Raw genomic sequence first — 20,381 nt, 5'->3', positions numbered from 1 at the left:
TTAAGACAAGTTTGTGAGGAAGGGGTGGATCCTGCACGTAATGGTAAAGAAGAGCAATTCCCAGAATACTGGCTGGAGCAATCCAGAGCAGAAATGGGATGGTAGTAAGTGAGAGAGCATTTAAGAAAGACTCTGATGTTCTTGGCAGAGAAGATGGGAGAGAGGTTGGAGGAGTCAAGAGGAATAGGATAATAGAAGAGATGTAAACAGGAGGGAAGGAAGAGAATCAGAAAATAAGGAGTTCAGAGTTGTTAATTTGAGGTGATGAAAGTGCATCACAGAGGAGATGGCTACGAAAAAGAACTAAAGAGATAGTGCGCTTTTATTTACAGTGTGAGGCAAAATAATAAAACCCCCAGACCTCAATAACATTAAACAAAAAACTAAGCTGCTCTTTGAGCATCTAACTAGACTTCTTCATGACCCCTTCTTAAAACTCAGTTGAGAAGCCTGCTTAACAGCTTCGAATGCTACATATCTCTTCATGGCTGGCTGTAAAGAGAGTAGTGGTGGCACAGTTCAGAGAAAAAGTCAATACGTAGAAGATGAAATAGTGATTGGATTAGTTCCAGAGGGGCTCACAGAAAAGGAGGGTAAGAGCAGTCCTTGGAGAAGAAAAGATTGAACCAACAGTAGGCTTGTGAGTAGGTGGGATGGTAAAAGACAGAAATCGAAGCAGGAGTGATTACAAATAGATAGGTGGATATTGAAGTCACCAAGCAAGATTGCTGAAATGCACAGAAAGATGAGGGAGGAAAAGAAAAGTCCAATTCATCAAAAAGTTAGTGAGAAGACCAAGAGAGCAGTAGAGAGCAATGAAGGTAGGAACATGCAATATTTGGAGTCAATAAACAGTCAGCCTAGAGCTTCTGAGCTGAAAGTAAGTAAACCTCACAATTGTATTCGGTGCCTAGTAAGCCACCCTTGAGATTCAGAGCTGCCAATTATAATTGATTGGCCAAATTTAAGGTTATTCATGAATTTTATAATCAATATATTTTAATTGCCATACAGTACATTGTTTCAGTGTTGTACAGTATGTAAGCATGCAAGTATGCAAGACTGTCGCTTTGGAAAGGTTGATCTCCATTGTCTCTGTCTCACAAGGTTTGTGTAAAATATATTTAAACAATATGTGATAATCTAATATATATTCACAGGAGGATCCAAAATGGGAATTCCCACGAAAGAATCTGGTGTTGGGCAAAACCCTTGGAGAAGGGGAGTTTGGAAAGGTTGTCAAGGCAACAGCATTCCGGCTAAAAGGGAAGACAGGCTATACTACAGTCGCAGTGAAGATGCTGAAAGGTAGATTTTTGGGTAGTGATATACACAAACACATTCTGTATCACTTCTCTGAATAACACAAAGCTTATCATTAGCCAGTTACATTTTATGCATGCGGTGTTTAACTTTATTTTAAAGTGGCAAATTAATGCAGGTAATATTTTTTTTCAGGTTCATTGAAATGCCATTAATTGCTTAATGACATTACAAAAAATTAAACTTATTAGATATTGTGAAGCCATTTTTCAGATCGGTTCCTAATGTTTGGCATTCTGGTGTAGTGATTTAATTATGCCCAGAAACAATAAAGTAACTCAAAGTTTTAGTAGGAATTTAAAACAATTCATAACTTATCGTTTTAAGTACAGTGATGGCCAATGAGAATGGTTTACTCTTTCTTTAAATTAACTAAATAGTATCTACTGTACATCATCTTAATTCGTTATTTTAAGCCCTCCCTCTGAAGGCAAAGGGGAATGATCTACTTTTATACTGTACATAAATACTTCTGTGCATTATATACTGTAGTTTATTTTCAATTATATGGAAAGCAACTGAAATGTAGTGTTTTTGTAGCTGACAAAAATAAACTTTCATTTTTAACTTCTCAACTTGTCCTCTAATGACCAATTTAATTTAATTTACATTACCTCCTGTTTCCAATGTTACTGATTGTGTCACATTTCAATGTCTTTTTCTTTTATGTTAATAATGTCTTGATCTTCTAATATATTTAGAAGGCATGAAAGCAAAGTAAAATAAATTAAATGTGTGACAGAAGTTTTATTTTAATTTATATTAATGTTTAATGAGATAATTTGGGATAACTATCATAAATCTCAATTTGCAGAGTATTAAAATATCTAAACTCTGGAATGAGCAATGGGTATTTATCTGCCTTAAATGCTAAACTTTCCAAATTGAGTGCAAAGCAAAAAACACACTGTTCATAACATTTCAGGAACAGATGATATAGCAGCTGGTTTACTGCCTTTGGCGGTCTTATATCAATGACATTTTCTTTAATTGGATCTCTGCTAAGCTCAGGATGCCAAGCTGTTTCTCAAATATATGGGTCACCATAAATTAATAGCATTTTCGATCTTACCAGACACTGACCTCACCTAGGCACTGCAGTGGTGGATACAGTGGGTCCCTCCTATGTATAAAACACTTTGGGAGCCTTTGGGATGAAAAAACACTACATAAATGCAAAAAATAATATAATAATAATAATAATAATAATAATAATTATTATTATTATTATTATTATTATTATTATTATTAACTTGAATGTGTGTAGGTGTTTAAGACATTTTCTTTTTTTTTACTCCTAAACAGAAAATGCTTCCCATAGTGAACTGCGAGACCTCTTGTCTGAATTCACGTTGCTGAAGCAGGTTAACCACTCTCATGTCATCAAACTCTATGGAGCCTGTAGTCAAGACGGTAAGGTCCCAGCCTCTCTGTAGTAGAAGAGCTACAGTATACTGAAGTCCTTTCTCCTTCAAATGAAATTACATAATGTTGACCACTAGAGGAATCTTATGTTTTAGTCAATACCTCAGTGGGGCTTATTTCTGTATTATTCCACTCATTTGACTTGTATACAACAGGCTCTGTAAATAATATAGTATGTTCACATTAGAAAATTATTCTAAAGTTTAATTAGCAGAAATCAGCTAAAAAATTGAGTATGAATACATAATTATCAAAGACATTTTTGTGTCCTTATCAGCACCAGAATAAAATAGGCATTTATATCAGGTGTTATCATTTTGTTAAATGGCTTCATCTCTGGGTAACTACTGCTCAACATACAGTATTTGGCATTGTTGGTGTGTTAGAATATGGTGTGAGTGAATGAATATCAATCCAGTTTATTGTGTAGCACAAATGCATTGTACAGTATACAGCATTCCTGTTACTTTTAACAGGTGGTTACAATTTGAATTTTTCTCCCCCCAGGTCCCCTGTACTTGATAGTAGAATATGCTAAATATGGATCGCTGAGAAATTTCCTGAGAGAAAGTCGCAAGGTCGGGCCCAGCTACATGGGCAGTGATGCCAACCGGAACTCAAGCTACCTTGAAAACCCTGATGAGAGGGCACTGACTATGGGCGACCTCATCTCCTTTGCCTGGCAGATCTCCAGGGGAATGCAGTACCTGGCTGAAATGAAAGTATGGCTTTGAGCTACTGAAGTTTCATAGAACAGGGCACTCATGTCTTGTAGTTGCAGACTTACTGAAATACAGAATACATTCATCACAAACAGATTTAATGTTAAAAATTGCATTTGAAAAATGATTTTGCACTCGTAAGCATAAATGTCTGCTGTATGGCTAAAGATCATGTTGATTACACTGGCAACATTGAGTGATGTAAAACGTCTGTGTTAATATCAGTTTAATTGCAAGATATAAGAAAACTACAACAGAATAAAGGGCTAGTTCTTCTAGACCAGGGGTGTCCAGTCCTAGTCCAGGAGAGCCAGTGTGTCTGCAAGTTTTTATTCGAGCTCAACTCTTAACAGTCTACATTTAGCCAATTATTGGCTTAATCTGACCAATTTAATAGTTTCCAATTAGGACCTGGATAGGACATTCCTGTTCTAGACTCTCCAATGGTCCTAGGTTCCTAGGACATTAAAGTTTACAGTACCCATTTGTTTTATGACTTGAAGATGTGAGAAAATAATTGGGGTGGCTGTGTTTCCTTTCTTGAATTTAACTTTTTACCATTTGTTTTGTCTTTAAAAGCTTGTTCATCGCGACCTAGCTGCACGAAATGTCTTAGTCGCAGAAGGGCGTAAAATGAAGATCTCAGATTTTGGATTGTCACGGGATGTTTATGAGGAGGACTCCTATGTAAAGAGAAGCAAGGTAACACTACCTTATTTCTCTCAAACACTTCTTTCAGCCACAGCTATAGCTATATTTTCCATATAACATATCAGGTGCTTCACTGAACACCCCCACACACATACAGTATATGCAGATATAACAGCTGATTATTCTAAAGCACCATTCTCAGTTGATGTTGAGTAGGAGTAAATTCTGCAGATTTAGATGCCGTATTAAAAGCTCTAAAAAATCAGTTCTCCTTGTTTTAAGATAAGTTAAGAACATTAATGGGACAGTGGAGAATAAGTTTTAAAAATATAGGATGGCAGTTTTTAAAAATATAGGAATATTACAGATTTGTGTGTTACACAAATATATAGCTAGTGACAATGTCTTACTGTATTTTGAATTAAACATAAGGAAATAAATGTTTATTTTTAACAGGAAAATAGCATAAAAAAGAACTGACCGATATGCCTCAATGAAGACAAATTAACCACTTCAAAAAGCCCTGTTATAGTAGTATCAAGTATAGTATTAAGGTTAAAAACTTTATTACTTAAAGGAATTACATTTTTATTCAATTTAGTTAACTTTAATTTGTAATCTTATTCTCTCTTCAGGGTCGAATTCCAGTGAAATGGATGGCAATTGAGTCCCTATTTGATCATATTTACACAACGCAAAGTGATGTGTAAGTACTCTACCCATGTACAAAGTTCTGAAATGACTTAAAGTCCCATTTGAACACTGTGTTGTGCTGTTTATTAACAAAGGATTTACATGTTGAATATATTAGAAAATTATGAGATTTACAAAGACTTACAGTAGACTAAAATAATGTCTTAAAGTAACCTTTTTATATTGTAATAAACTGATGCATACTACTGCATTGCAGTATTGGAGAAAATAAAAAAATGTCATCTACAAAGTCATCCACGTACCCATTCTATTTTGTTTTGCATTTAATCCTGTTTGTTGATTAATAATAAGCAATGTGGGCAATAATAATAACAACAATGGGTAAATTCATTGGAATAATACCATTCTTATTGAATAAAGTAATACAAATAATAATTGCTTACACTTATATAGCGCTTTTCTGGACACTCCACATAAAGCGCTTTACAGGTAATGGGGACTCCCCTCCACCACCACCAATGTGCAGCCCCACCTGGATGATGCGACAGCAGCCATAGTGCGCCAGAACGCTCACCACACATCAGCTATTAGTGGGGTGGAGAGCCGAGTAATGAAGCCAATTTATAGATGGGGATTATTAGGAGGCCATGATTGGTAAGGGCCAATGGGAAATTTTGGCAAGGTCTTACACTGGCGAAACCGGTTACATTCTGTAACCCCAATGTTACAGAATAAAGCTGAACAGACTAATGTCCTCTCAATGGCGTCATCTTTTATTTTGCAGATGGTCGTTCGGTGTTCTCCTGTGGGAGATTGTGACCTTGGGAGGAAATCCATACCCTGGAATCGCTCCAGAGCGTCTCTTCAACCTCCTTAAGACAGGCTACAGGATGGAGAAGCCCGAGAACTGCAGTGAAGAAATGTGTGTTTTTTCTCACAGAATGCTAAAGATGTGGTGCCTTTGGCTATTTCTCTTTCTGGAGATTTTGCTCACGAAGGCAGCTTTCATAGCAATTATAAAGGCTAAGACATAAAGAATATGGGGAAATATAATGGGAAAATTTGCAGGCGTCGGATACTTTTTATTACAAAGGGTATCTTAGCACCGTGTGTCACTAATCTGCTCTCAGTGCACACTTAATATAGACTAATATTAAGAAGTCTTTCTTCAGAAGCCTTTTTCTTTTAGATCAAGAATATGCGTATGGTATAAGCTAATCCATTTGGCTGCCTCCGGGTCTTTTTATAACCTATTTTGTTATGTGTTAGGAAATTAGTTAAATCCATAGTCTTTGATAAAGTAGAGTTATTTTTATTTTATTTTATTTTATTTTATTTTTTCTTTTTACTACAGGCTGTAGTCCTGGAAACATTATTAAGGCAATCAAGTTTTATTATGGCTTAGAATGGTGTTAAATTAATTCAATAAGGTCCTTGAGATTGGTATTGCACAAGAGGACCTTAACATGCTAAAGGAAATAACCTGTAGCTTCCAAAGCATTGCCTTGGGCCTGATTATAACATACACTGTAGGTATATAAAAAATCTTTTGTTTTGTTTACATATCATTCATTGTAGGCTTGGAGGAAGCATGGAGTATTTGCACTTTTTTCTGAGAATGGTTAAAAGAATACCATTTTTTTATTTGCATCTTCTCATTTAATTTGTTTAGCAGTCCAGCACTAGTCTTGTTTGTGGAAGTATGGTGTTCTGTGTGGGTGGCACAGTGGTGCAGTGGTTAGCATTGTTACCTCTCAGTGCTAGGGCCCTGGGTTCAATTCCTGGATTGTTATCTTCATGGTGTTTGTATGTTCAGTCTAAAGACATACTGGTAGATTAAATGGTTCCTGGAAAAATAAACCCTAGTGTGAGTTTGTGCATTTCTATGTTTGTCTCTGTGTGCCCTGCAATGGACTGGCTTCCCATCCAGGTTGTATCCTTCATTATGTCTGTTGTTTGCCTGGATAGACTCCAGCTCCCCATGACCCTACAGTATATTGGATATAGTGGTTAGAAAATGGAGGGATAAATTGCTTAATGTCATATAATTTTACTTTCTTTGCCTGGTTAACTTTCTCTTCTAAATCATTAATTGTAATTTATTTTCCATCAAAATAAAAAGAAATGTAAAGTGTAAAGGGCCCTGTTGAAGGCCCAAAGTACTAAAACAATAGTGTTTTAATAGTTTGAAAGTCACACATTCTGACCTGAAAACTCCTAACTAGTCATTTCTGTATTCCCACAGGTATAATCTGATGCTCCGCTGTTGGAAACAAGAGCCAGAGAAGAGGCCAACATTTTCAGAAATCAGTAAAGAGCTTGAAAAGATGATGGTGAAGAGCAGAGTAAGAGCCTAGCATACACTTTCAGGGGGCAGAATTTTTTCATAGCTGCCTTTATAGTACTAAACTGAGTTATTGTGATAATATACAAAACGTATTACTCTGAATTAAAAAATTGTAACAAAATCCATATCAGAATACAAGTTCTTAGACAAACGTTTGTTTAGACAAACTATACACATTCAGTATTCAGTAATAAAGCACAAGTAGTGGACAAAAAACTAAAACACAAATGTAAAGTAATTAATAGGGTGTTGGGTCACCAAGAGTGCCCTGTATTTACTGTGGCCATTAGTTTGCCCATGACTGGAGTTTTGCAAAAGGGATGTACCAACATTCTTCAGCAACAAAGTCAGTCAACTCTTTGTTGAAGCTGGTCATTCCAGAATATCCAGTAAATGCTCAAATGGATTTAGATCCATTTGACTGAGAAGGCCATGACATGTAGATAACATCAGTGTCATACTCATCAAACTACTGGGCAACCACACATGCTCTTTGGATGCTGACTTTGTTATCCCAAAAAGACACCCCTCCAGGCAAGAATGAAATGCTGAATATCAATGATCAGAACAATTCCAAAGATTTTACACTCAACATTCAGATAGCCAAAAATTAATAATAAGTAGAGGTGGTGCAGAATGGGGGTAGATATGGTCACTCATTAACCATTAAACACTTTTTAGCATTTACCTTACATTCTGAAGAAATTAGTAAACCCAAACCATGTCAGTATGTGTGCTCTTATGGAACCACAAGAACCCTTCACTTTTGAAACCAAGCACTTAGGGCAGTAGAGATTGTTAGGTTGATGCTACACATACACGTTTTCATTTGACAAGACTATGGTGAAAGATGATTTATGTAACCACATAATATTGCTCCACTGCTTGTTAGACCATTGCCTGCGCTCTTTGCACCACTAGACTGAAAAACATGCCTTGCCAGATTGCAGTTTGTGCACTGCAACCCCACTAGAGTATCACGCTGTGTGTAGCACCTGGCAGTTTTTGATTAAACTGGCTGTTCACGCCTCGGTTGAAAACTGCAGTTTTTCTTTGAATTTTCATACTGACATCACCTTAGATATCAGTGCTTATGAAACATCAGCAAGTTGAGCTGTCATGGTCACTACAGATCCTGCCAAAAGGGTCTCCGTAATCACCCCTCTTTCAAAGTCCCGAAGATCTCCTCTTGCAGCCATGGTAGCTGTAATTGTTAGGCAACTACATCTGCCCAGCATTTTTATACTGACCCTAAGCATGACGGATTGTTATTTACATAATTAACACAAGTCTCACCTGTGTGGAAGCCCTTACTTTTAAAATACTTCATGTCGCTCATTTACCCATTTAGTTATAAATTCGTATAATTTCAGATCATTTGGAGCTTTTGTCATACACTGTTCTATCAGTTTTGGGGGAGTATGAAGGAGATAAGAGTGGGATAAACCAACAGAACCAGCAGAAGAGTGAATTGAGCACTATTGGTGTTTAAAGAATGGGAGATGAATCTGAATGGAGTCAGATGGTTCTATCTTTCTAGCATCAAAATAGATTCCTGGGAAAGACTGTCCTTTTTGCAATTCCTTGGTTGATCCTATGAATTAGAGGCCATACATTAAGGCAACAAACAGTTTACTTGAAACCCTCTCAAACAATTTTACAGTTTTCTTTTCTACTGCAAATGTTCAGAGGTAGTGTTCTTAGAAGAGCATCTCTGTTCAGGTTACCAGAAACAATTCTATTTTAAGTATTAGTTAAAGTATTTCCTTAAAAAGGATATTCCCTTTATGAGAGCTTGAAAACCTAAAGCAGTTTATTCAATCATGAGTGTCATATCTCTGCTCAAAACAAGGAGACGATTTTAGCTTGATAAGTAGAAAAATATTGATCATACTGGCATTTAAAGGTGAATATCTAAATAGTACATCTGTTATTTATTGTGCACATATACATTAATTATTATATCTTGTGGGGATTTAAGGGCTGAAATGTTATTGTGTGTTACTGTTATATCTTAAGTGCATTGTAGTTCAGCAAGAAGAAACAGGAAGAGTTCAGAATAACATTGTTCCATAATAGCCCTTTAGGACCTCTCAGCAATGTTGAGGGAATGAGAAGTATGAACTTCAGATTTGATTCATTCCAATAACATACAGCCCTTGTTATCTCAGCCATGTTCCTTATGCTGTTCTTTTCCCTTCTGCCCGTGGCAGGATTACCTTGACTTGGCTGCCTCCACCCCCGCAGACTCCCTGCTGTATGACGACGGTCTTTCTGAAGAGGACACCCCTCTTGTGGACTGTAATAATGCTCCCCTCCCTCGCACACTCCCCTCCACATGGATTGAGAACAAGCTCTATGGTAGAATTTCACATGCATTTACTAGATTCTAAAACTCAGTTTAAAAGTTACTTTTTTTCTGCCGTGATTGGCTTTTTTGTAGTCTGTCTGTGACTATGGTCAAGCTTTCTGGAAATCTATGAAAGAAAATGTCCAACAAACTGAGCGCAAGGCTTAGATTTCCTTTTGGCAGATCTGGACCTGCTTCAGAAGTAAACTAGGTGAGGAATTTCATATTGGATTTACTTTTTATGATGGCTATCCGAAGAGTCGCCACCCAAAGTGGGCTCTCTCTGGAATGTCATTTTAAATATACTTTAGATTTATTACTGGGTGGACAGCAGATATGTTTCCTGTTTTGCTTGAGTCCACAAATAGAGCTAAAATGTACTATTACTTGTTAATTGTGAATTTTTATTTGTTACTCTTGCAACAATTAGTCTGACAAAAAAAGCTTTATGTTGGCTTTTCAGGTAATACTGTAAATATGAAAGCATTGAAAATGTTTTTCATTCAATATAATAGAAGTAAAAACAGCATGCAGTGTAAACTAAAGTAATACTGTAATTCGAAAAGTGCTCTCTTAGCCATTTTGAGTCGCCTGTTGAGCGAGACGAGTTTACATTTGCATCAGGTCCTCTCAGTTGAGATCTGTGATATGATCACACTCTGTAAATAGGTGAGGGCTAATCAACTGTTCCAATTGTCTGTAATTTGTACTGTGCGCAAGACAGAAATGTAGAAATTCGAATTTAATATGCAGAGGGCTTCTGTAGTGCTGATGGGGAAAACAATAAGGCTTTCAAATTGGGCTCCAGCTTTGGTGACATTTTAGACTGGTCCAATAGAAGACACATGTAGCAAGGTACAGTACACGCATAGCTAAAAAGTTTTAAAACACTGTAAAAATGTTCCAACAGAAATTATATATCATTCTATAATTTGATTGATTATCTTCCTTGACAGGAAAATAACCCTGGAACATTTTATGCTTGAGAAATAATTGATAATTTCATGACTTGTTGTTTTCTATGTAGTAGAACAACACAGATTATGGCTATGAACAAATCAATGCCTGTTAAAAATCCACAGCAATGAATGGAAGTGGAGACATTAACTTATACTGTATGTACAGTTTTCACATCAGCAGTATTATGTGCATGGCATACTTTGTGCATTTGTCTTTATCATTGTGCTTTCTCATAGTGGCTGTGTGGTATTTGCTCTGGCACAAAGTAGTCTTTTCTTCATTTTCATTTAACTATATTCCTACAATTAAATATTGAATATTTAATTCACTTGCATTTGCCTTGCTTCGCAATCATCAATCTAATCATTTTTTAACCTAAATTTGCTTTACTTATCCTTGACTAAGGTGTTTCTTGTTGAATTCATACAGTAAAACCCTTTGTGAGACATGCAGAGTCCTTTGGTTTAAAACTCGGAAAATGTTTCATAATCTCTCATTATTTTTTGTTAATCATAAGATCATGATACAAAAATAATTATTAATAAAGAAAAAAAGAAACTTGTATTGATCTTATCTAATATGCATTCTTATCCAGTACTTTTTAAACAGTATATTTAATTAAAACTGCATTTTTATTGTATATTATATTATTTGGGTTGGCATGGTGAGCAATGGTTATCATTGCTGCCTCACAGCACTGGGGCCTTGGGTTCAATTCCAGACCCGGTGTTCTCTCTGCATGGTGTTGATGTTCTCTTTGTATTTGCATGGTTGCTCCAGTTTACTCCCACAGTCCAAAGACATATTGGCAGGTTAATTGGCTTGTGGGAAAATTGGCCCGGGTGTCAGTGTGTATGTGTGTCTGTGTCTGTGTGTGTCCTGTGATGGACTGGTGTCCCATCCAGGGTGTACCCTGCCTCGCGCCTGTTGATTGCCGGGATAGGCTCTGGCTCCCCCCAGTGATCCTGAATTGGATGAGGCAGTTAGAAAAGGATGGATGGATTATATTGTTTTTCTTGACTTCTAGAAAATGTTTTCTTTAGTTTAATTGTCCATGTCTATCTGACCTTAACAAAAAACAACCGTTCCTGTATTTTGAAATATCCAACAGCTTTTGTTTCTCATCAGAATTCTACCTTTCTTTTTTCTCTAGGCTTGCTGTAATCTTTTGCTTGTTCATTGTTTACATACAGTACCTACCAAATATTTGCACTAAGTAAATATTTTCTTAAAAATGAAATCTAATGAAGTTCACCATTAAGCTGGTACACCAGCTTACACTACATTAAATTCAAATCTGTGTTTATTTGGTGGCCAAGGTTTTTCTGATACACAGGCACTGGAACATTCCTTTTACTTCACAGCTCATTTCTTGTTGATAGTTGCCTATTGTAACTCATTTAGAAAGACTATAAACAAAAGCAAAACAAATGTATAAACCAGAATAAGTCATAAAAAAGTGAGTCTCGTAGTTAGATAAGTTTTATAGTAATATTACAAAGCAAATAATATACTGCTGTTTCAGAGTCACCTTTAATTAATGAGGTTCACCAAAGCCAAGGTTTCTTTGAGAGTCTTACTGTCTGCACTCTAACATTTTGATTCATCAGTGCAGAAAAAATTATCTGTTTTCGTTTTTAGGCATGTCTTACCCGAACTGGCCAGAGAAGAGCCCCGTACTGCTCACCAGACTTGATGGCACTAACCCTGTCTTTACAAGATATGCAAATGATAGTGTTTATGCAAACTGGATGGTTTCGCCTTCAACGGCAAAATTTATGGACAAGTTTGATAGCTAAAACAGAGTAAACCATCTCAAAAGTATGTATATGTGTATATTTATATATAGCTCTATATACTATGTGATGCTGAAGTCTGTCCCTTTTTATTTCTGTAGCTTTAAGCGTTGGTATACCAAGTTAATCCACTGAAATCGGAGGGTTCAAGGAGGCTATTCATTGCAAAATTGCTATCATTTCATGGGACATGCTTCATGCAGCTGTTTGGTATGTTATTCATTACCTTGAGGTCACATTATGTCATTGCATGACTATTTAAAAGTGGTATGTCAATGTTACAGTGTCTTTCGATTGCTGTGGTGATAGCCCCATACGTAGCTCATTCATACGTATTTTATAGAAATAAAAAGGGACTACTTTATAATCACCTGGTGTATACATATGAGTGTGAATGGACAGAGGATGGATGGATTCTCAAAATAGCTCAGCCAACATGGATTCTGGATGGCAAAATCTACCAATGTAAATTAATTCAAACAAAAAGCTTATTTAAATGGCACTTTTATGTGAAAATTGATGCAAGGGTTCAGGATACAAATTGTGTTATTGTATTTATGAAGATAATCAGTCAAGCTATTAAAAAAAATTGTTTCTATCTTGTAGTTTTGTTCATTCAGACATAAGAATAGTAACACTTGTTTCACGTACATACTGTACATAATGAATACTGTATATAGTATATACTGTATAACACTGTACACTGTGTTTTATTTATTTTCCCTCAGAAAAATACTTTTTCTTTAAGTACTTTCTGGTAGTAATTTACATTAGAGTATGTTACTATTAAAGGACATGAAGCCAAATGTGTATTCAGAATTACGTATTAGATGTGTTTATTTTAACTGGCAATTTTATTTTGTACATAATGCACCATTTTTGTACCACTTTGTATTTTATCCATGATTTTACATAGTATTAAAAGATAAATAGGAGATCTCTACCATTTCTAATTCTTATGATATTTTACCTGGGAATCTTACATTATATTGTAGATTTAAAGGATCTACACTTTTTGTTGCATGTACTTGTGTCCTAGTACAGACATTTAAGAGAACTCATTTCATAATTTGATTGTTTTTGGTTTTTATTAGTTATCATTATATTAAATCTTAGACCTGAAAATGTGATTAATTGTAACTGAAAGACTTATTTTTCGTTGTAACACCAAATTTATTTTTGCACAAACTTTCACAGTGTAATTTGAAAACAATAGATAGTCAGAAGTTTTTTATACATGGTAGGCTACAGTACATAAATATCCACCTTTCCTGAGTGAAAATATTTAATCAATTCATGGAATTCTGGAGGAATAACCTCCAGGATCTCCAGGATTTTCTGCTGTTATGTGATTAATATACATAGTTATTCATGAAATTCAGAAACACATTTGTCTTTAAAACTGAATTTAATTCAACAGTGTGTTGCTACAGGTTTTAAATACATCATAGAGCTGTTTGTGGAAAGTCCAGTTTGTGGACATGAAGTCCAGTGATTTCAGCATGCTTTCAACATAGTTGTCCTAGAAACATTGTGACATAAAGGACCAAATCAGTCATTTTCCTTGCACAGTGTTGCACTTAAAATGATCACAACCTGATGTTAATGAAATCACGGTAATAATTTCCATAAATTTGGGACATTTCAATTAGTTAAAAGATTTGTTTAACAATTAGTAGTTACCAATTCCACCTTTCCCTTTATGCAGTTACCAACTCCACCTTTCCCTTAAAGCAAATAACAAATCTAGTTCTATGAAGATTAATTTAAAAAAAAATACAAATAATGTTATACCCAGGCCTTTGCTTTCCCATAACAGAGTATTATTGTTTAGTGCTGTTTGTAGTCTACCTAGCTTTTGGGTTAAAATTGAACCAATTCATTTATCCAGACATTTGAAAAATTCATAAAATAAGGGTATGATTAAAAAACCTTATCTTCATGAACTGGAGAGACCTTTGTCTATAAGGCTTAAGTAAGGCTCATTGCTCTAATGAATAAACAATAGCTGTTAGTTTGTTGTTATTTAAGTTCAGTGAGCCAGTGTTGTTAAGAATTAAAAGCTTGTTTACTAATATGCATTATTAGTTATGCATATTAGTTCTCTAAATTAATTGCTGTCTGTAGCAGTACTACAGCTGGCAGTTTTTAGTGGCTAATTAGAGTTAGTATTTGCCAGTGTTTTTAGAAGATGCTTATGTTTTATGCAGGTGTACTAAACTCTGAAGCCTACAGAGTATAAACAGAGAAGTCTACAATCAAAATGAAAGGAGGATTTCAACTTACAATCCATTTGATAACACAATGAGGAGCACTGGAAATGGTTCACTACTTGAAGGAGGGTGAAAAAAAACATTTTGACCTCTGGGACCAGTATGGTTTCAGAATAAGAGTGCCAGTTTTAATTTCAGCTGAATGATCATAATAGCAATCTACAGTAACTGCTTATGTTAATAGTGTGTGCTAAAATATTTTATTACCTAGGTTACTGAATGGATTTTGAAATAACTTCACATATGCTAGATTTACACTTAGTCGTGTAAATGTACAGTACCTGTGGCACTGTTGTGACTACCTGTGACCTGTAGTCAGCATTTATTAAAAGAGAACTGTACTATGCTGAGTTGTTTCTTTCACAGTACCTTTATTCAAGTAATGGAGTATAGAAGATTTTGTTTGAAGTTTGTCTTTTCCATTCTGTAATAAATAAATTTTGTTTAAGGGTACTGTGATGGGATAAAAGTATACATTCATTTTTTTAAGCTGTTTTTGTTTTTATTCCAGCATTAACTTTGCTGGAAACTTTAGACACATTTCACAAAACATTTTTTTACACAGGCCTATTTTATTCACTCCGCTAATAATGGTTAGTACTTAACGGTGTTGTAGAAATGTGTCTTTTAAAAATGTTTATCAGGTATCACTGACCTGTCTTAATGAGAAAAAATTCACTCAACCTTCTGCAGATCTCTGTTTGCCACACAGCTACAGTATGCAGTTTTTTCCACTTGGTGGCAGAAGAATATAAAAATCAAGGGATTCATATGACACCGTTAAACATTGATATTAAAAATGTTTCTAAACCTGAAGAGTGCTCAAATGACAAGATTTAACATGTTGAATTTATGTAATTATAATTTATATTCATATCATGTCATATTCCCAGACCTTTTATATCAGTGATGAAAAAATAATTTATATCATTTTTTTTATTTACTGGAAATGTATATTATTGCCAGCTTTCCAGCTGCTTTCCATCTTGCTTGCCATTATTTCAGAATGTATGACGACCAAAAACTCCCACAAAGATCATTTTGTCCTTTTTCAGAGTCCAGTCATTTCAACACACTTCATTGAGAGATGTTCTGAAAACTTCAAATCTCAGAAATTAGTACAGGTACAGAGCTGAATGCAAATTTATAGATATACCCCAAATACAAAACTAAAATCAATTAACCTGTGCTTAGAACTTTAGCTGGATCAGAACCACCTGGACCAAACCGGAAGACATACAGTACTGTATATTCCTCCAGGAATATCAGGGGTGAGAACACCTGAGCGTTCAGTATCAAGGGTGAGATCTGCAGTCTATATCATACCATACAAGATCCAGATGCAAAATTAAACACAAAGTGCTGCTATAGTCCACAGCTTTCTGACATTTTTAATAATGTTAAAACATGCATCTGAAACTAAATAGTGTTGTGCATTACAGACAGCTATTTATTTCCTTTTTTTACCTACAGTAATAACTAGAAGGAACATTAGCAAAGAAAAACTCAGGAACAAAAAGGAAAAACTCAAGTAACATATCATTTAAAGGCTTGTGTTCTAGTTTCATGTATTATTTCATATTTTTGTGTTTAGTATTGCAGTTGACAAAATACAGACCGAAAGTAGACACAGTGCACATTAAATGGTATATTTACAATAATTATGTCTAGGCTTTCAGATTTTTTTACTTCAAATTGATACCCTTATTTTTCTTTTTGACACAACCCTATATACACCTTCTTAAAAAAGTAGTCAGTCCACCTCAATTAATTGCAGCGTCTAGGAGCTTTGCAGATACAGCTGTAATTATATTCCATATTACTCTGCTGTTAGGTGTAAGTATTATTTTCCAGAGAAAAAAACACTTTTGATTTTTTCGTATACTAGCAGTGTAATAAGCAGAGAAAATATAGGAGGAGAAATGTGACTTCTCCAATCTTGAAGCTTTTTCATGCAAGTCAAAAGTTCATTTCATATACAGTATACGGTAAGTGCAAACCATTAATCGCTGCTAGTTTATACAAGGCATCTTTGTGACAAACCCTGTGTTTATGTCTGTTTGTGGTTTATACTTTTGTTTTTGTAAATTGCTAAATGTACTTTGTGCAATTCTCAGACTATGAAATATTCAAAATAGCCAAGCAAAATATAAAATACCCACTTGACTGATTAAAAAACAGTAACATGCTGTGAAGTAAATTTCTTTTCCAAAGTCTTGTTAAAAAGAGAAGTTAACCTGGGGCAAAAAAAAAAACATCTTAAAGAATCTTAAAAGAACTAAAAAGCAAGATATATATATTTAACAACATTATTTTAAAAATGCAACTGTCACCTTCTAAATAAAATAAAAGGTATAAAATAAAGAAACAATCTGACTGTTTAACAGATCAGTGAATTAATTGCTATCTAAATATTGGTACAGCTTTGTCTTGTATACCTGTATAATACTTTACATAATTGCAGTATATAGTTTAACATGATATCAGTGATGTATTTTATCAGTAATTGTTCTTTCTGTGGGGAACAGGAATTTATAGTTTGAAAAAATGAAATGTCCTGGCTGTATATTTTGACCTGAATTTGTAATTAAATTTTAAAAAATTATATGAATCACACAAAATGTTTTTTACAGCTTTAATTCATAATTTGTTTTATCTATCAAGGGGTGAAGTGTTCTCTATAAATGTATCTACATCTTGTCTCTGTATACCACAAAAGTAGGAAAAACAGCAAAACAGAACTAAACTACAACCCTGACTGATAAGACAGATCTCAGACAAGATCAAGACTTGATTAACACTCACTTGTAAGTAAGAATTACATTATATGAAACAAAGGGCACCTTGGTGAAGATTGGAGGATTTGGATGACTTGAAGACAGGGTGGAGTTTTTATATTTAGCAAAGTATTATTTTAGCTTTAAAGCTTTAAAGAAACTCCAAGTATGATAGAAATTTCTTCCAAAGAGGGAAGTTCTAAAAATACAAAGTTTATGAACCTGAAATCATAATTATTTTTAAATGTTTCTGAGGGTGTCTGAAAATACCAGTGCAATACTGCATAAAATACAAGAAGAAAAAAAGAAAACAATACACAGAGTGTATGTTTTTCATTCAAATACAGCAACGCTTAAATATACTGTATACTGTAGATATAACACTGATAAAATATTTTACAAAGTTCAAAGCAGAAAGAACATACAGTGTATAAGGAAATATAGTGTGAAAGGAAAAAAAGCCATTCTATGCAATAATACAGGGTATTTTATCAATCCATGCTTTCTAGGGTAGCATCATACATTTTCAATGCACTGATCAAGTATATCTTGATCTGGTATATCTGAAAATCTAAAAATATTTAATTTGTTGCAATACTATTATGTATTCAAATCATAGTTCTGTTTCACCTTAACCTACAGTAGGTTTCATGATTATGGTATTGCCTGATTACAGTATGTACTGTACAGTATATGCATGTGATTACATTTCAGGCAATCGCATTAACGGGCTCAACAATGAATTTGCAGGATGGTTAAAGAATGCCAGACCTGACACCAGTGGAACAAGAAAGGGATATATGGATACTGGATACAAACCATTCACACACAAGGTTTAAAGATGTTTACACTGCCTGCACATGATTACTTAAAGAGTTACCAACTGACAGTCACCAATACAGACTATTCCTGTCCTTCTTCTCTTCGAATACCTTGAATAGACATAAGGACATACAGTGCCTTGCGAAAGTATTCGGCCCCCTTGAACTTTTCAACCTTTTGCCACATTTCAGGCTTCAAACATAAAGATATAAATTTTTTATTTTATGTGAAGAATCACCAACAAGTGGGACACAATTGTGAAGTGGAACGAAATCTATTGGATTTTTGAAACTTTTTTAACTAATAAAAAAATGAAAAGTGGGGCGTGCAAAATTATTCGGCCCCCTTGCGTTAATACTTTGTAGAGCCACCTTTTGCTGCGATTACAGCTGCAAGTCGCTTGGGGTATGTCTCTATCAGTTTTGCACATCGAGAGACTGAAATTCTTGCCCATTCTTCATTGCAAAACAGCTCGAGCTCAGTGAGGTTGGATGGAGAGCGTTTGTGAACAGCAGTTTTCAGCTCTTTCCACAGATTCTCGATTGGATTCAGGTCTGGACTTTGACTTGGCCATTCAAACACCTGGATACGTTTATTTGTGAACCATTCCTTTGTAGATTTTGCTGTATGTTTGGGATCATTGTCTTGTTGGAAGATAAATCTCCGTCCCAGTTTCAGGTCTTTTGCAGACTCCAACAGGTTTTCATCCAGAATGGTCCTGTATTTGGCTGCATCCATCTTCCCCTCAATTTTAACCATCTTCCCTGTCCCTGCTGAAGAAAAGCAGGCCCAAACCATGATGCTGCCACCACCATGTTTGATAGTGGGGATGGTGTGTTGAGGGTGATGAGCTGTGTTGCTTTTACGCCAAACATATCGTTTTGCATTGTGGCCAAAAAGTTCGATTTTGGTTTCATCTGACCAGAGCACCTTCTTCCACATGTTTGGGGTGTCTCCCAGGTGGCTTGTGGCAAACTTTAGACGAGACTTTTTATGGATATCTTTGAGAAATGGCTTTCTTCTTGCCACTCTTCCATAAAGGCCAGATTTGTGCAGTGTAAGACTGATTGTTGTCCTATGGACAGACTCTCCCACCTCAGCTGTAGTTCTCTGCAGTTCATCCAGAGTGATCATGGGCCTCTTGGCTGCATCTCTGATCAGTCTTCTCCTTGTCTGAGCTGAAAGTTTAGAGGGACGGCCAGGTCTTGGTAGATTTGCAGTGGTCTGATACTCCTTCCATTTCAAGATGATCGCTTGCACAGTGCTCCTTGGGATGTTTGAAGCTTGGGAAATCTTTTTGTATCCAAATCCGGCTTTAAACTTCTCCACAACAGTATTACGGACCTGCCTGGTGTGTTCCTTGGTCTTCATGATGCTCTCTACGCTTTCAACAGAACCTTGAGACTATCACAGAGCAGGTGCATTTATACAGAGACTTGATTACACACAGGTGGATTCTATTTATCACCATCAGTCATTTAGGACAACATTGGATCATTCAGAGATCCTCGCTGAACTTCTGGAGTGAGTTTGCTGCACTGAAAGTAAAGGGGCCGAATAATTTTGCACGCCCCTCTTTTCATTTTTTTATTAGTTAAAAAAGTTTCAAAAATCCAATAGATTTCGTTCCACTTCACAATTGTGTCCCACTTGTTGGTGATTCTTCACATAAAATAAAAAATTTATATCTTTATGTTTGAAGCCTGAAATGTGGCAAAAGATTGAAAAGTTCAAGGGGGCCGAATACTTTCGCAAGGCACTGTATGAAAGGTTACTGGGAGGCTATCCAATGCATTTACCCTACGTGGTAGTTACTGAGTAAAATAATCCAAGGATCTCATTCTGTAGTTTCTTGTAAGAAACCACGGTATCAGCTTCAACAACGAGGCTTGTTCCATACTCCCACAACCCATTATTCCAACATAGATTATCATTCATTTTCCTCTTTCCAAGTATGTCATTCCTTTTCTATAAGACATGTGGCTGAAAACAGTTTCAGTATGTTCCCACAATGACAGAACATATAGTTTAGATATGATTAAATGTTTAAATAAAAAGAATAACATAAAGAAAATCCCAGATATACACATTACGTATACGTAGGTGGTATACAAAGTGGCATCACTCACCATTCGCCAAAGTAGTGCCAATAAGAGCAGTTGTCTCTAAACTGTCCCTGTGCTTTTTCCTTTGTGTGCCCTGTGATGGACTGGTGTCCCTTCCAGGATGCAGGCCTGCTTTGCACTCTGTGCTACAGTATCAGGCCTCTGTGTACCTCAAC

The 20,381-nt window shown here is 35.5% G+C and overlaps 1 protein-coding gene across 2 annotated transcripts in view; it reads left to right on the top strand.

The window, feature by feature from the left end:
- ret (ret proto-oncogene receptor tyrosine kinase) overlaps positions 1 to 12,826 on the top strand; it is a 44,593-nt gene extending 31,767 nt beyond the window's left edge. For both annotated transcript variants that reach the window (XM_069189118.1, XM_069189117.1), the window contains exons 12-20: positions 1,161 to 1,308; positions 2,629 to 2,736; positions 3,256 to 3,470; positions 4,050 to 4,172; positions 4,757 to 4,827; positions 5,560 to 5,697; positions 7,021 to 7,120; positions 9,336 to 9,483; positions 12,074 to 12,826. In XM_069189118.1, the coding sequence (XP_069045219.1) occupies positions 1,161 to 1,308; positions 2,629 to 2,736; positions 3,256 to 3,470; positions 4,050 to 4,172; positions 4,757 to 4,827; positions 5,560 to 5,697; positions 7,021 to 7,120; positions 9,336 to 9,483; positions 12,074 to 12,231 (1,209 nt within the window). In that variant the 3' untranslated portion in view covers positions 12,232 to 12,826. The remainder of the gene's footprint in view (positions 1 to 1,160; positions 1,309 to 2,628; positions 2,737 to 3,255; positions 3,471 to 4,049; positions 4,173 to 4,756; positions 4,828 to 5,559; positions 5,698 to 7,020; positions 7,121 to 9,335; positions 9,484 to 12,073) is intronic.
- The last annotated feature ends 7,555 nt before the right edge of the window (positions 12,827 to 20,381 follow it).

Source organism: Lepisosteus oculatus, chromosome 4, assembly GCF_040954835.1.
Source record: "Lepisosteus oculatus isolate fLepOcu1 chromosome 4, fLepOcu1.hap2, whole genome shotgun sequence".
Taxonomy (NCBI): domain Eukaryota; kingdom Metazoa; phylum Chordata; class Actinopteri; order Semionotiformes; family Lepisosteidae; genus Lepisosteus; species Lepisosteus oculatus.
This window is presented reverse-complemented; position numbering and strand designations above follow the sequence as displayed.